The following is a 15,000-nucleotide window of genomic DNA, read 5'->3' on the forward strand; positions in this document are numbered from 1 at the left end:
GCGACCTCAGTTTGGCCCTGCGCACGACACCGTCTGATGAGGAGCTTCCTGCTGACATCATTTCCTCTGTTGACACAGTGACACAGTCATACTGCAGGTACAGACAACAGTATGCTTCATACAACACTAACATTTACATAAGTACACTTTTCTCCTAAACAACTTCATACAACACTAACATTTACATAAGTACACTTCATACAACACTAACATTTACATAAGTACACTTTATACAACACTAACATTTACATACAACACTAACATTTACGTAAGAACACTTCATACAACACTAACATTTACATAAGTACACTTCATACAACACTAACATTTACATAAGAACACTTCATACATCACTAACATTTGCATAAGTACACTTCCTACAACACTAACATTTACATAAGTACACTTTTCTCCTAAACAACTTCATACAACACTAACTCTTACATAAGTACCCTTTTTCTCACTGCACAATTGCACCCTAAACTACTCGCATACAACTACAGAACTAATATGCGGTCATCAGTACTGGAGACTAAGACTATAACTTTCTAACATTTAATATGAATTAGTGTATTCAGTCAGAACTATATATTTTAGAAGGAAGCTGACGCTTTAGGACTGCCGTCAGCCTGCAGGGAGAATCTTTTCTGTTTCAAACCCATCTGCTGGTGTTCAGGAACAATAAACTGAGAACTCTGAGATAACTCTGTCATGTACAGCATCATGCAAATGCTTTGCTTTTTATTTGCGCTGTGGTGTGTTCAGCATATGTTCTGTGTGTGTAGTTTGAGATGTTCGGTGTGTGTAGTTTGAGATGTTCGGTGCGTGTAGTTTGAGATGTTCAGTGTATGTAGCAAAGATCCTTGATTACTAGCAAGATAGAGCAACGTAATTCGTTACTATGGGAGCAAAACGGGACAGTTCCGGTCTGCATGAATGGGAGTGTCACCTTACGTCACTAAATAAACTTTCTCTCTTAATAAGCAATAAGAACAGATAAACATAAATGTGTTCACAGTATTATTGTCTTTAATCATGTATGATACCAATGAATCATTCTTTAGGACATGATATACATAATTTAATTAGTCATGTGAACCGAGCTAGCTGGCTAGCTAACGCTAGCTTAAAACGCAAAATGTAGTTTGAGATGTTCTGTGTGTGTAGTTTGAGGTCATGTGTTCTGTGTGTATAGTTTGAGATGTTCTGTGTGTGTAGTTTGAGATGTTCGGTGTGTGTAGTTTGAGATGTTCGGTGTGTGTAATTTCAGATGCTCTGTGTGTGTAGTTTGAGATGTTCGGTGTGTGTAGTTTGAGATGTTCTGTGTGTGTAGTTTGAGGTCATGTGTTGTGTGTGTGTAGTTTGAGATGTTCGGTGTGTGTAGTTTGAGATGTTCTGTGTGTGTAGTTTGAGTCATGTGTTGTGTGTGTGTAGTTTGAGATGTTCTGTGTACGTGTAGTTTGAGATGTTCGATGTGTGTAGTTTGAGATGTTAGGTGTGTGTAGTTTGAGATGTTCGGTGTGTGTAGTTTGAGGTTGAGACGGTTATGTGTTCTGTGTCTGTAGTTTGAGATCCAGACGGTCATGTGTTTGGTGTGTGTAGTTTGAGATGTTCTGTGTGTGTAGTTTGAGGTCATGTGTTCTGTGTGTATAGTTTGAGATGTTCGGTGTGTGTAGTTTGAGATGTTCTGTGTGTGTAGTTTGAGGTGTTCTGTGTGTGTAGTTTGAGATGTTCTGTGTGTGTAGTTTGAGATGTTCTGTGTGTGTAGTTTGAGATGTTCTGTGTGTGTAGTTTGAGGTGTTCTGTGTGTGTTCTGTGTGTGTAGTTTGAGATGTTCTGTGTGTGTAGTTTGAGATGTTCTGTGTGTGTAGTTTGAGGTGTTCTGTGTGTGTAGTTTGAGGTGTTCTGTGTGTGTAGTTTGAGGTGTTCTGTGTGTGTAGTTTGAGATGTTCTGTGTGTGTAGTTTGAGGTCCAGACTGTCAGACAAGCAGGCGGAGTGTGCAGAGAACACGGTTCAGATCGTCAGGGAGACGCTGAAGGTGCTCCAGCAGTGGAACCAGACTGCAGACACACACACGCAGGAGGAGTCCACCTTCACCATACAGGTGTGTGTGTGTGTGTGTGTGTGTGAGAGAGTGAGTGAGTCAGTATATACGTGTGTGTGTGTGAGAGTGAGTCAGTATGTATATACGTGTGTATGCATGTGTGCGTATGGATATGTTTATGTATTTAATTAAAATGTGTGTGTGTGATTGCATAAATGTGTATGCTATCGCTCAACAATAAGTTCCAGAAGGTGCAGACTTTGGACTTTACTGAGCTGGATAAACTGGATTTTTCAGGAGCTGCTGGAGGAGGGTGCAGTTCTGCGCCAGAGCCTGCAGGTGGCACTGTCTCATAAGGAGCTGCTGAGAGACTGCCTGGGCCCGGAGCTTGCTGGGAAGATGGAGAGAGACGCCACCATAACAGTGAAGGATGCAGACTCAAACATGGCGTCCCTCACTCAGAGACTCAAGGTGAGCTCCAGCGAAATGAGGCAGGCAGGAGTGGGGCAGGAGTGGGGCAGGAGTGGCCTACTGGTTAGGGGCAGCCGTGGCCTACTGGTTAGGGGCAGCCGTGGCCTACTGGCCTACAGGTTAGGGGCAGCCGTGGCCTACAGGCCTACAGGTTAGGGGCAGCCGTGGCCTACTGGTTAGGGGCAGCCATGGCCTACTGGTTAGGGGCAGCCGTGGCCTACTGGTTAGGGGCAGCCGTGGCCTACTGGCCTACTGGTTAGGGGCAGCCGTGGCCTACTGGTTAGGGCTTCAGGCTTGGAACTGAAGGGTTGCCGGTTCGATCCCCGACCAGTAGGAAAAAATGTGGGCGGGGGAAGTGGTTGAACACTGCTCTCCCATGCCCATCTCCACGGCTGAAGTGCCCTTGAGCTTGAGCAAGGCACCTAATCCCTCACTGCTCCTCGAGCGCCGCTGTAGCAAGGCAGCTCACAGCTCCGGGTTAGTGTGCGCTTCACCTCACTGTGTGTTCACTGTGTCTCATTAATTCACAGATGGGATAAATGCAGAGACCAAATTTCTTGTATATGTTAGTATACTTGGCCTATAGACCTAATTTACATTTACCTGAAGAGAGGTTGGATGATTAGAGCCAGTTTCAAAAGTGATATCAGGAACTGATTCTGTCTGAAATGGACTGACATCTGAATTATATGTTTCCCATCAGGACATTGCAGATCAGAAGAAGAAGGAGGCCATCAGGCTCTCCCAGGAGATAGAGCTGAAGGTAAACACATCACATTTACACAGCATTGTATGAACGTATTGGGTTTAATTTTGTTTTAGCCAGACATTTTAGTGTTTAGTTATGTAAATCGCTTCAGTGTTAGTTTTTGTATTTTGACCTTGCTGTACAACTTGACTTGTTTTTCCTGTATGTTACCCTGGATGCAGTTTCCTCTTCTTGTTGAAAAAAGACTGAGTCCAGTTTTAGACAGTTCTGTGCTCAGCTTTGCTGAAACTGAGTCCTCAGACCACCAGGGGGCTCCCTCCCTATCCCCAGAGATGCCTGAACAGAGAGCAGAGACTAGAGCCCCTGACCAGCAGGCGGTGTACAGACCATTAACAACAGACACTATTATCAAGTCTCAGCCTGACCAGGCTGAGGAGATTCACATAGCTACGAGAGAACCACCACACCAGCAGGTGCCGCCCTCCCCAACAACAGAGACTCTCACCCACAGATACCATGCTGGTCCCATGCCAGCGGACACAGACTCCAGAGAGGTGTCCGTTGAAGCAATTACTCAGGGCCCAGGCTCAACTGAGTCCTCCGCCGCACTAGGGGCGCTGTTGAGGGAGATGCACGATGAGATCCAGAACACTGGGGCTGCTGCCGCTGCTGCTGCTGCCAAACAGAGGAGATTCCTCACCCTGGAGAAGACACACCCTCCTCCTGACTTCACCCTGGAGAAGACACACCCTCCTCCTGACTTCACCCTGGAGAAGACACACCCTCCTCCTGACTCAGAGAAGAGGACGACTGCCCCTTCACCCGAGTCAGAGGGGAGTCGAGCTGTTGGCGGATGGAGAGTGATCCCTACCATAGTGGAGCCAGAGGAGGAGGAGAGTCCGTCAGAGTCAGCCATGACAGGAGACCTCGGCCAAGAGGAAGACATCTCCTGGCCGCCCGTTGCACATACAGAGAGCTTATGGACTGCCATGGGAATGGAGGACATTGGCAATCGATCGCCCACAGCAGGGCGAGTTGGCATGTGGCCACCCATCATTGGCATGGAGAGAGCGAGGACGGAGAGCATGATGTCTGATGAGGACGCCGTTTACGTTGTTGCTGAATTAATGAAAATGAAAGAGGGCACTGAGCCAATTGGGGAGGAGAATTCCGACCAAGAGACAGAGGAGAGTGATGGAGATGCCCCGCATACACAAGGAGACCACACCCCTGACACAGACAGCCAAGGCCCAACCACTAGACAATCACCTAAGTCAAAGAAGAGAGTGGCCTCTCTCATTCTGGACGAGGACGCCATCCATATTCAAAGTCTCGAGGTGTCGGACGCCACCAGCAGTGACATCATGCGCCTGGTGTCTGCTGGGACTGTGGGCTATGACACCACTGCCCTTCAGCCGGGAGAGAAGGCAGACACAGAGGCCCAGGTCTCGGCTACCGCTGTGGGCATGGAGCATGGCACACCTCAGAAGGAACCACATGTGGGCATGGAGCATGGCACACCTCAGAAGGAACCACATGTGGGCATGGAGCATGGCACACCTCAGAAGGAACCACATGTGGGCATGGAGCATGGCACACCTCAGAAGGAACCACATATGGAGGGGCTGGTTGCAGAGGTAACACCCACGAGAAGCCAGGCAGAGCAGCTGGAGAGAGAGTCTGCTCATGCGGCACAGGCTCAGACACCTCCAGCCTCACCCACTGAAGCTGGCGCCGCAGGGCCACAAGCAGAATCAGCCGGGGCCTGGACCAGTGACAACGGGCCGAACGGACTGCGCAGAGAGATCGAGCACTTTGCCGTGGATAACGGACCGCGGGAGATCCAGCGACGCTACATCATACTGGACCAGCATGCGGAGCAGCCAGTCGTTCCGAGGCCGCCTGAGCAAACACTGGCTGCCCAGCAACCAGATGTGGTCATCGGCCGGCCCGGTGCAGCCGAGGTGCAGCTCACCGAGCCAGAGCCTGGGGTGTTAGAGAGGGAGGACAGAGGATGTGACGAGGGACAGATAGGGAAAGAGCTGCACGGATCAAGGAAGGATGAGACCGCTGGAGGTCGGGAGAGACCTCAGGAGGAACATGCCAAACAGGCTCCACCCTCAAGAAAGAAGAATCATCAGGCAGAGGTTGATAAGAGAGAAACAGCAGTGTGTGCAGAGAGTGAACCAGCCCCACCCTCACACACACATGAAGACGAAACAGCTGCAGAGGCTGTTAGTCAGGTCAGTTTGGAACCTCAGAAGGTCCAGCCTGTCCCATCAGTGAGGCGCAAAGAAAAGCCAGATGCTCATCGCCTTAGTCAGGTCAGTGCTGAGATTCAACCACAGACGGAGGTCCAACCAATCCAACCGACCCCACCCTCAAGGAGACGCAAGGAGAAGGCTGATCCCAATCGCCTCAGTCAGATCAGTGCAGACACCCAGCTGGACAGGGCTCCAGAGGTGCTGCCAACTCCTCCGTCCAGGAGGCGTAAGGGAAAAACAGATGGAGATGAAATCAGCTTGGGTGCTTCAGCTGCCAGCTCATTGGAAGTTCTACCAGCACCACCCAGACGCCGCAGATCCCAGGCAGAAGGTGACCAGATCAGTTTGGGTGGTTCTGAGGTCCTTCCCACTCCACCATCCAGAAGGCGTAAGGAACAGATTGAGGGAGATCAGATAAGTCTCACAGGTTCTACTGAAGTTCTGCCAACGCCTCCAAGCAGAAGACGCAAATCTCAAGTAGAAGGTGATCAGACAAGTTTGGGTGGCTTTGAGATTCTTCCCACTCCACCATCCAGAAGGCGTAAGGAAAAGATTGAGGGAGATCAGATAAGTATCACGGGTTCTAGTTTTGGTTCTCCTGAAGTTCTGCCAACGCCACCAAGTAGAAGACACAAATCTCAAGTAGAAGGTGATCAGGCAAGTTTGGGTGGTTTTGAGGTTCTTCCCACTCCACCATCTAGAAGGCGTAAGGACAAGTCAGAAGGGGATCAAATAAGTCTTTCTGGTTCTATCACTGGTTCTCTTGAAGTTCTACCCACACCACCTAGCAGACGCCGCAAATCCCAGATTGAGGCGGACAGGTCATCTATGAGTCTGGAAGCCCTGCAGGAGAAGCCAGAGATCCAGCCTCCCCCACCTGCCAGGAGGAAGAAGGAGAAACTGCTGGTGGACGAGCCAGAGACAGAAGCAACAGACTCAGCCATCAAGCCTGCCCCACCAGGAAGAGGAAAGGCTGATAAGGCCAAGCCAGAGGCAGAGGAAGTGATGGAGAAGCCCTCTACAGGAGGGGTGGAGAAGCCCTCTACAGGAGTGGTGGAGAAGCCCTCTACAGGAGGGGTGGAGAAGCCCTCTACAGGAGGGATGGAGAAGCCCTCTACAGGAGGGGTGGAGAAGCCCTCTACAGGAGGGGATGCCGAGGGAGGAACCCAACTGGAGACATCCACGGTGTCTACCAGGGCAGAGGAAGTGATGGAGAAGCCCTCTACAGGAGGGGATGCCGAGGGAGGAACCCTACTGGAGACATCCACGGTGGCTGCCAGTGTAGAGGAAGACTCAGCTAAAGAAGAAAAGCCCTCAGTCACTGTTGAAGAGAAACCAGCACCACCAGTCAGACGCAAGGAGAAAAAAGAGCCATCACCAGTGCCAGGCAATAAAGAACCAGAGCAGTCAGAGGCCGAACCAATCAGCACGCCAGAAGAAAAGGAAATGACTGGTACACCTCAGCCAGAGGTGGGGCAGGAGGCCATCGCTGCAGAAACAGAAGTCTCAGAGAGTGTTAAGGTAACCCCAAAGAGGGCCAGCCTGTGTGTGTAGCACCGCATGTGTGTGTTCAGAGGGTGTTAAGGTAACCCCAAAGAGGGCCAGCCTATGTGTGTAGCACCGCATGTGTGTGTAGCACCCCAAAGAGGGCCAGCCTGTGTGTGTAGCACCGCATGTGTGCGTTAAGGTAACCCCAAAGAGTGGCAGCCTGTGTGTGTAGCACCGCATGTGTGTGTAGCAATTTTGTTTGATGTCTGACAGATGCTGCATGTACTTGTTAAGATTCATTGTGTGAACTAATATATGCAACAAGTAACTCAGTTTGTTAGCTGCATCCTAAAGTTGTATTGAGCAACACAAAACGAGGATAAATTGATTCAATGGATAACTGATTGACTCTTGGGTAATTTAAAGGACAATTCCGGCGCAAAATGAACCTAGGGGTTAATAACACATTAAGACCAGTTTTATTGCAAACCGCTTATTAGCGTTTAACGCTAGCCTTCGGGGCACACGTACAGTAGAAAGAAATTGCTATTTCTATACTACTAACAAGGCTCAAAATAGCACTACACTTACACAGTAGCATAATGAGGGTCTCTACATGTAAACCGAAGCATTGAGAACTTTGTAAGTGTACAGGCAGTTTATTAAAAAGAAACACATTACCGTTCACGTCTGGTTCACATACAGGCAGGCGCCTTGGTTAAACAGAACTCTGGGATGTGAGGTGCATCTCGGGTGAAACGTTGTTGCAGAAGGACTGTGCAAAAGAGTAGCACTGAACGCAACAGGAGACATAGAGATGGCAGGTTATTTGAACGAATTTGAAGACATCGAGGATGAACCCTTATTGGACGTCCTTATCTTTTCGAGTCGGAATATACCAACTAGACTAGATGGATCCACTAAGTAAGTACACTATACAAGTTATGTTACATCGGAGCTATTATTTCTGATAGGCCTATATTGAGCAAATTACGTTTGATTTTAGTTCACATCGCCTGCCTGTATGTGAACCAGACGTGAACGGTAATGTGTTTCTTTTTAATAAACTGCCTGTACACTTACAAAGTTCTCAATGCTTCGGTTTACATGTAGAGACCCTCATTATGCTACTGTGTAAGTGTAGTGCTATTTTGAGCCTTGTTAGTGGTAGCTGCTATAGAAATAGCGATTTTTTTCTACTGTACGTGTGCCCCGAAGGCTAGTGTTAAACGCTAATAAGCGGTTTGCAATAAAACTGGTCACATTCGACTAGCATGAAAACAAATCCCAGCGAACGGTCGAACTCGGTACAAATGTGTTATTAACCCCTAGGTTCATTTTGCGCCGGAATTGTCCTTTAACACCTAACCTAACCACTGGGGGAGTGCACTACCAGAGTGGCCCTGTGTGATGCTCACCCCGCATGACCTCAACACCAGGACTGAGAGCGGAACGTTGTGTGATGCTCACCCCGCATGACCTCAACACCAGGACTGAGAGCGGAACGTTGTGTGATGCTCACCCCGCATGACCTCAACACCAGGACTGAGAGCAGAGCACTGCACGGGCAAATGGGACCAGAGAAACTGCCGAAGGAGTAAAACAGAACGCCTCTTGCATGAAACTACAGAATCTGGAATATCCGCCTAATCTGGTTATGGATTGAGACTGATTTTGACTGATAGCCTGAACATAACTATTTGGTGTGTGTGCTGGAGTCAGTTGCTTGGTTGTGCTGTCGGTATCTAAATGACTGAATGAGCTCATATGTTGGATGTTGAGTTGTGACTGAATGAGCTCATATGTTGGATGTTGAGTTGTGACTGAATGAGCTCATATGTTGGATCTTGGTATCTAATGACTGAATGAGCTGACGCGTGTGTGGTGATGTCCGGCTGATGTTGGGTGTTATGTTGTGTGCTCCCGCATTAGGGGGTGTGAGTGCTGACGCGTGTGTGGTAATGTCCGCCTGATGTTGGGTGTTGTGTTGCGTTTTGTAGCAGCGGCGTGTGAGTGCTGAGGAGCAGCTATCTGCCCTGGCGCAGGCTGAGCGCCTCCTGCAGGAGGAGGAGAGTGATGACGAGCCGCTCGGCCCCAACATGCAGGACCTCTTCACTCAGATCAGCAAGATGAACGACCACGGCTCCAGCACTCTCCTCTCAGAGGTAAGTAGAGGCCCCTCTCTCTACTGCCCCTCTCTCTATTCTACTGCCCCCCTCTCTATTCTACTGCCCCTCTCTCTATTCTACTGCCCCTGTCTCTACTGCCCCTCTCTCTACTGCCCCATACACACTCACTCTCATCTCTTCCATACACACACACACACACACACACACACACACACACACACTCACTGTCACCTCTTCCACAGGCTAATGTGTACAGGGAGCCTCTGTCCAGTCTGGAGCGGTCTCTGCGTGATCAGGACGCGCGTCTCACTCGACTGGTGCTCAGAGTGCTGAGCTGTGAAACACGACCAGCCGAGCTCAGCACTGACGCCATGGCCCTACAGCTGGAGGAGACAGAGGTGAGGCTAACACACACACACACACACACACACACACACACACACACACACAGCACTGACGCCATGGCCCTACAGCTGGAGGAGACAGAGGTGAGGCTAACACACACACACACAGCCGAGCTCAGCACTGACGCCATGGCCCTACAGCTAGAGGAGACAGAGGTGAAGCTAACACACACACACACACACACACACACGCTCAGCACTGACGCCATGGCCCTACAACTGGAGGAAACAGAGGTGAGGCTAACACACACACACACACACACACACACACACACACACACACACACTCAGAGGGAGATATCACACATACACACACACACACACACACACACACACACACACACTCTAGAGTCAGTGTGTCATCGTCTGTTATTCTCTTGCAGGAGTGTAAGCGTAGTGCTCAGAGGGAGATATCACACATACACACAGACACACATCACAGACACACACTCTAGAGTTAGTGTGTTAGAGTAGTCCTGTGTCATCGTCTGTTATTCTCTTGCAGGAGTGTAGGCGTAGTGCTCAGAGGGAGATCTCACGCATACACACACACACACACACTCACACACACACTCTAGAGTCAGTGTGTCATCGTTGGTTATTCTCTTGCAGGAGTGTAAGCGTAGTGCTCAGAGGGAGATCTCCGCCCTCTCCCAGCTGCTCCATGCTAACACTAGCGCTGACGCTAACGGTGAAGGTCACGACCTTGCGGATCAGGACCTGGAGGCAGAGCAGCAGCTGGAGGGCCAGTGGTCGTCCGCTCTATGGGACGCCTCGGCAGCGGTCGTCTCCAAGGAGACGGAGCTGGGGCTAGTAACGGACTACAGTCGTCAGATGCAGACCGCTAAGGACACTCTGAAGCGACTACAGACAGAACTCGACAACCTCAAGACGTGAGTGTCATCGCAAGACTATATCATTTCATCACACACTCAATGCTTAAATTAATATAACATAATGTATATAATTTTATCATTTTCACGACAAGTAAATGTACTTGGCAAGAAAACATACTTGAAACACAAGTAAACATGTTTTTTTCCAGGTATTGATATTTGTCATGTTTGTGCAGAATCTTGGTAATCATCTGTTGTAGTTAAACCTGAGTAGTAACTGACCTCTGCCTTTGACCTCTGCCCTTTGACCTTGTCCTTTGACCTCTGCCCTTTGCCCTGGTGCCTGTGCAGGACTCCGCAGGAGAGCAGCTTCCTGGAGGCGGTGCGTCTGCAGGGCTTCCTGCGCGGCATGGAGCAGGAGAGGGGCATTCTGGGAGAGCTGCTGCGGACGCTGTCCAGCCTGTCCCCGCGGCTCAGCGAGCCGGACCGTGCGTGCGCCCACACGCAGCTGCGCAGGCTGCAGGGGGAGTGGCGTGCGCTGGAGCGGGCGAGCGAGAGGACCCTGCGGTGCGTCCAGCACTTCTCCCGCGAGAGCGCCCTCTTGCTGCAGGAGGCCAACGGGCTGCAGGAACACCTACGTCACCTCCAGAGGGCGCTAGACCCCTCGCCGCCCACCAGCCCACCGCCCTGGGACCCCAAAGCCGCACGCGAGGCCATGCTGCTGACCGCCGAGCTCACGGCCGCCCAGCAGAGCTACCTGCACCTGCAGCAGAGCGCCGAGGCCCTGGCCCTGAGCGCCCACAGCGCCCTCTGGCGTGCGGAGGCCGGTAGTGCGGAGCGGGCGCTGCAGGGTGTGCGCACGCAGCTGGAGCAGCTCAGGGAGCGTCTGGCAGCACAGACGCCCGTCAGCGCCAACCCCACCACCGCCAAGATCGTCAAGGTGATGACGGACGCGCAGTCGTGGGCCAAGCAGACGGAGAGCGACATCGAGGGCCGGCGCCGGAAGGTGGCGCTGTTCCCCGAGGAGGTGCATCGGCAGGTGCGCGAGCTGAAGCGGCTGCAGGCCGAGATGGGCTGCAAACAGACGCAGCTGGAAGCGCTGGTGGAGGAGGTGACGGAGCTCACGCCCGAGCTGGACGCGGCCGACGTTCCCATGGTGACCGCCTCGCTCCGCGTGCTGGAGGGGTTGTCCAAGAGCACGGCCGAGAAGCTGGCGGAGGCCGAGCGGGAGATGGAGGCGGCGCTGCAGAAGCGCGAGAAGCTGGCCGAGCAGATGGCCGACGTGGACGCCTGGGTGAGCGCGCAGCTGCAGCGCGAGGCCCAGCGCAGGACCGACGACCACAGCCAGGGGGCGCTAGAGCTGGAGCGGCGATCGCAGCAGCTGCGGCAGGTTCTGGACCAAGCGGAGCGTCAGACGGCCGTGTGCGAGGCCCTCCTGATGACCAGCAGGGACGTGGCCACGGAGCTCAGCGTGGCCGAGAACTGCCTCCTGGACGACACGCTGGAGAGCCTGCGGGAGGACGTGCGTGGCGTGGCGGCGTACGAGCGCGCCTGCGGTCAGGAGGTGGAGCAGCTGCTGCAGACGCAGGACTCGGCCCAGCGCAGCCTGGTCGCCGTGGAGAAGAGCCTGCGGCGCCTGCTGCTGGAGCTGAAGCAGCAACGCTTCCCCGTGACGCGCCACACGCTGCTCACCGTCCAGCCCCTGAGGCACACCATCATGGAGCACAAGAGCCAGGTCAGTGTGGGTCAACACACACACACACACACACAAGAGCCAGGTCAGTGTGGGTCAACACACACACACACACAAGAGCCAGGTCAGTGTGGGTCAACACACACACACACACAAGAGCCAGGTCAGTGTGGGTCAACACACACACACACACACACATACTCACATACTCACATACTCACACCATCATGGAGCACAAGAGCCAGGTCAGTGTGGGTCAACACACACACACACACAAGAGCCAGGTCAGTGTGGGTCAACACACACACACACACAAGAGCCAGGTCAGTGTGGGTCAACACACACACACACACACACATACTCACATACTCACATACTCACACCATCATGGAGCACAAGAGCCAGGTCAGTGTGGGTCAACACACACACACACACAAGAGCCAGGTCAGTGTGGGTCAACACACACACACACACAAGAGCCAGGTCAGTGTGGGTCAACACACACACACACACACACATACTCACATACTCACATACTCACACCATCATGAAGCACAAGAGCCAGGTCAGTGTGGGTCAACACACACACACACACACACAAGAGCCAGGTCAGTGTGGGTCAACACACACACACTCACACACACACACAAGAGCCAGGTCAGTGTGGATCAACACACATACACACACACACCAGGGTTTCCGTTGACCAGGGTAACATTTCCCAGAATTGGAAACATTTCTTAATTTATTGTTAGCAAATAAAGAGACATAGCATTAGGGGGTAGTGGTGTGAGCGCTCATTCTTGTGTGTGCGCATCTGTGTAAGTTAAACAGTCACCACTGGAGATAACGTGGGTAGCAGCAACAAACAACGTAGCCTTTTTAAAACAAGGAACGAAGCGGACTCTTGTCCATGAAAAGATACAGGCTAGATCTTGTTAGGCATGTTTAAGTTAGGCTAATGAACATGTTGCATTCAATACGGCCTGATTATGTCATTCTTTAAGCTACATAGCCTGTCTCCAGTTTTCCTCAATTTGACTAATTAAGAAGCGATAATAGGATATTTGACCGGCAGATCATCAAAATGTCGTCTCTGCCGGTCACCATTTTTTTTCTAGCGGAAACTCTGACACACACACACACACACACACACACACACACACACACACACACACACACACTCACATACATACACACACACACACACACACTCTCTCACACACACACACACATACTCACATACACACACACACACACACACACACTCTCTCTCACACACACACACACACCGCGTTCCCTTAGACACACACACACACACATCACGTTTCCTTAGACACACACTCACACACACACACCACGTTCCCTTATGTTCCAATGTATGTGGACCACTGCAGGTGGAGCGGTTGCAGCCCTGTCCCGAGGACAAGCGGCGTGAGCTGCTGTCCGTCATCGCCGAACTCCACCACAAGATGGCGGCGCTGGAGCAGCGGGCGGCCGAGCACGAGCGCTACCTGGCCTACCGGCGCCGCGTGGAGGACCTGAAGGAGGACATGGAGGCGCGCGTGCGGCTGACGCGGGACGAGAGCCGCAGCACGGACGAGCGCTACCGCCACTGCCAGGCCCTGCTGACCCACGTGCCGCTGGTCAAGCTGCTGTGCGAGGAGGCCGCCGAGGAGCTCCACCAGGTGGCGCCAGACCTGTTCCCCAGCCAGCTGACCGCTGAGCGCACGCGGCTCGGACACGCGCTGGACGCGCTCTACACCTGGGAGCTGACCGCGTGCAACAACCTGCAGATCCTGGAGTGGGAGCAGCTGCGCGGTGTCCACTTCCTGTCCGAGTGCCGCGCGGTGATGCGGCTGCTGCGCGAGGCCAACCGGGCGCTAGAGGGCGCGGCCGCACTGCCTGTCCACCAGGAGGCACTGGACCGAGAGCTGCGGAGGTGTCTGGCCCTCAGGAAGAGCGTGGAGAGCCGCGTGCGCGTGCTGGACGTCCTCGAGCACAAGAAGGGACTGAGCGCCCACGAGAAGGAGCAGAAGGCCATCATACTCCGCGTCAAGAACCTGGTCCTGGACAAGTGTGACAAGAGAATGGTGAGTGTGTTTGTGTGTGTGTGTGTGAAGAATAACACACACACCAGGTGTGCTTTATTTAAATACTAATTGACCTGGGAATGTATAAGGCCATGGTCATTGGAATTGCAATTGCGTTTTAGTGTCTGCAGAAGTTTTCCTCTGTTCCACATAGGACAGTTGGAGTGTGTGTTCATGTGTGTGTGTGTGTGTGACACTGACATGCTCCTCCTGGTTTCCTGCAGGAGAGTGTGTCGAAGGCGAGGAAGGCGTTGCGGAGCTACGTGGCGGTGATGGGCGCGGCGGTCATCTTCCTGCAGAAGGCCGAGACGTCGCTGCTGCCCTCCCTGGCGTCGGCGCGCACCTGCTCCCAGCGTCTCAAGGACGTCCAGCAGGCGGCCGAGGCCCTGGAGCGCGACTTCCAGACGCACGTGTCCCGGCTCCAGACTCTGGCCCCGCAGGCCGCCTGCTTCTGCCCAGACCAGGTGCAGCGTCTGCAGGCCGGCGTGCTCAGCCACCTCCTGGTGCGGCTCGCACAGCTCCAGGCCCAAGCCCAGCTCAGGACCCAGAGCCTGGAGGGGTGAGGAGGGGGGGTTTGGAATCAACTGGAGATTCTTTTGGGAATAAACTATTCTATAACTAGAATTTAGTTTACACCACTAGAGAAGATGTGTACTGATGAAGGGATTTATGGAATCAACTGGAGAGCTGATAGAGGAGGAATGTGCAATTGATTGAGGAGTGTGTATTTAATTAATAAGCCCCGAGAGGCCGTAGGTTACACTGAATTTAGAACAGTTAAGGAGCACGATGCGCCAGCGGAGTGGGAAGTCACTAGGTAGGAAGCCGTTACGGTGCAATCGGAATCTAAACGAGGAGAGATCACACT

General features: G+C 52.3%; 1 protein-coding gene across 1 annotated transcript in view; it reads left to right on the plus strand.

Moving 5' to 3' along the window:
• syne2b (spectrin repeat containing, nuclear envelope 2b) overlaps window positions 1–15,000 on the plus strand; it is a gene marked incomplete in the record, with an annotated part of 128,250 nt that overhangs the window by 84,857 nt on the left and 28,393 nt on the right. Inside the window, 10 exon segments of the mRNA XM_076295622.1 lie at window positions 1–97; window positions 1,964–2,105; window positions 2,343–2,516; window positions 3,220–3,279; window positions 8,978–9,142; window positions 9,349–9,504; window positions 10,123–10,403; window positions 10,698–12,081; window positions 13,437–14,132; window positions 14,357–14,691. The exon segment at window positions 1–97 is cut by the window's left edge and continues 40 nt beyond it. Of these exon segments, the coding sequence (XP_076151737.1) occupies window positions 1–97; window positions 1,964–2,105; window positions 2,343–2,516; window positions 3,220–3,279; window positions 8,978–9,142; window positions 9,349–9,504; window positions 10,123–10,403; window positions 10,698–12,081; window positions 13,437–14,132; window positions 14,357–14,691 (3,490 nt within the window).

The sequence above is a fragment of the Alosa pseudoharengus genome, unplaced genomic scaffold, assembly GCF_046254945.1.
Source record: "Alosa pseudoharengus isolate Yale_2024_CS ecotype anadromous, Long Island Sound unplaced genomic scaffold, YU_APseudo_1.1 YU_APseudo_1.1_scf_2, whole genome shotgun sequence".
Classification (NCBI taxonomy): domain Eukaryota; kingdom Metazoa; phylum Chordata; class Actinopteri; order Clupeiformes; family Clupeidae; genus Alosa; species Alosa pseudoharengus.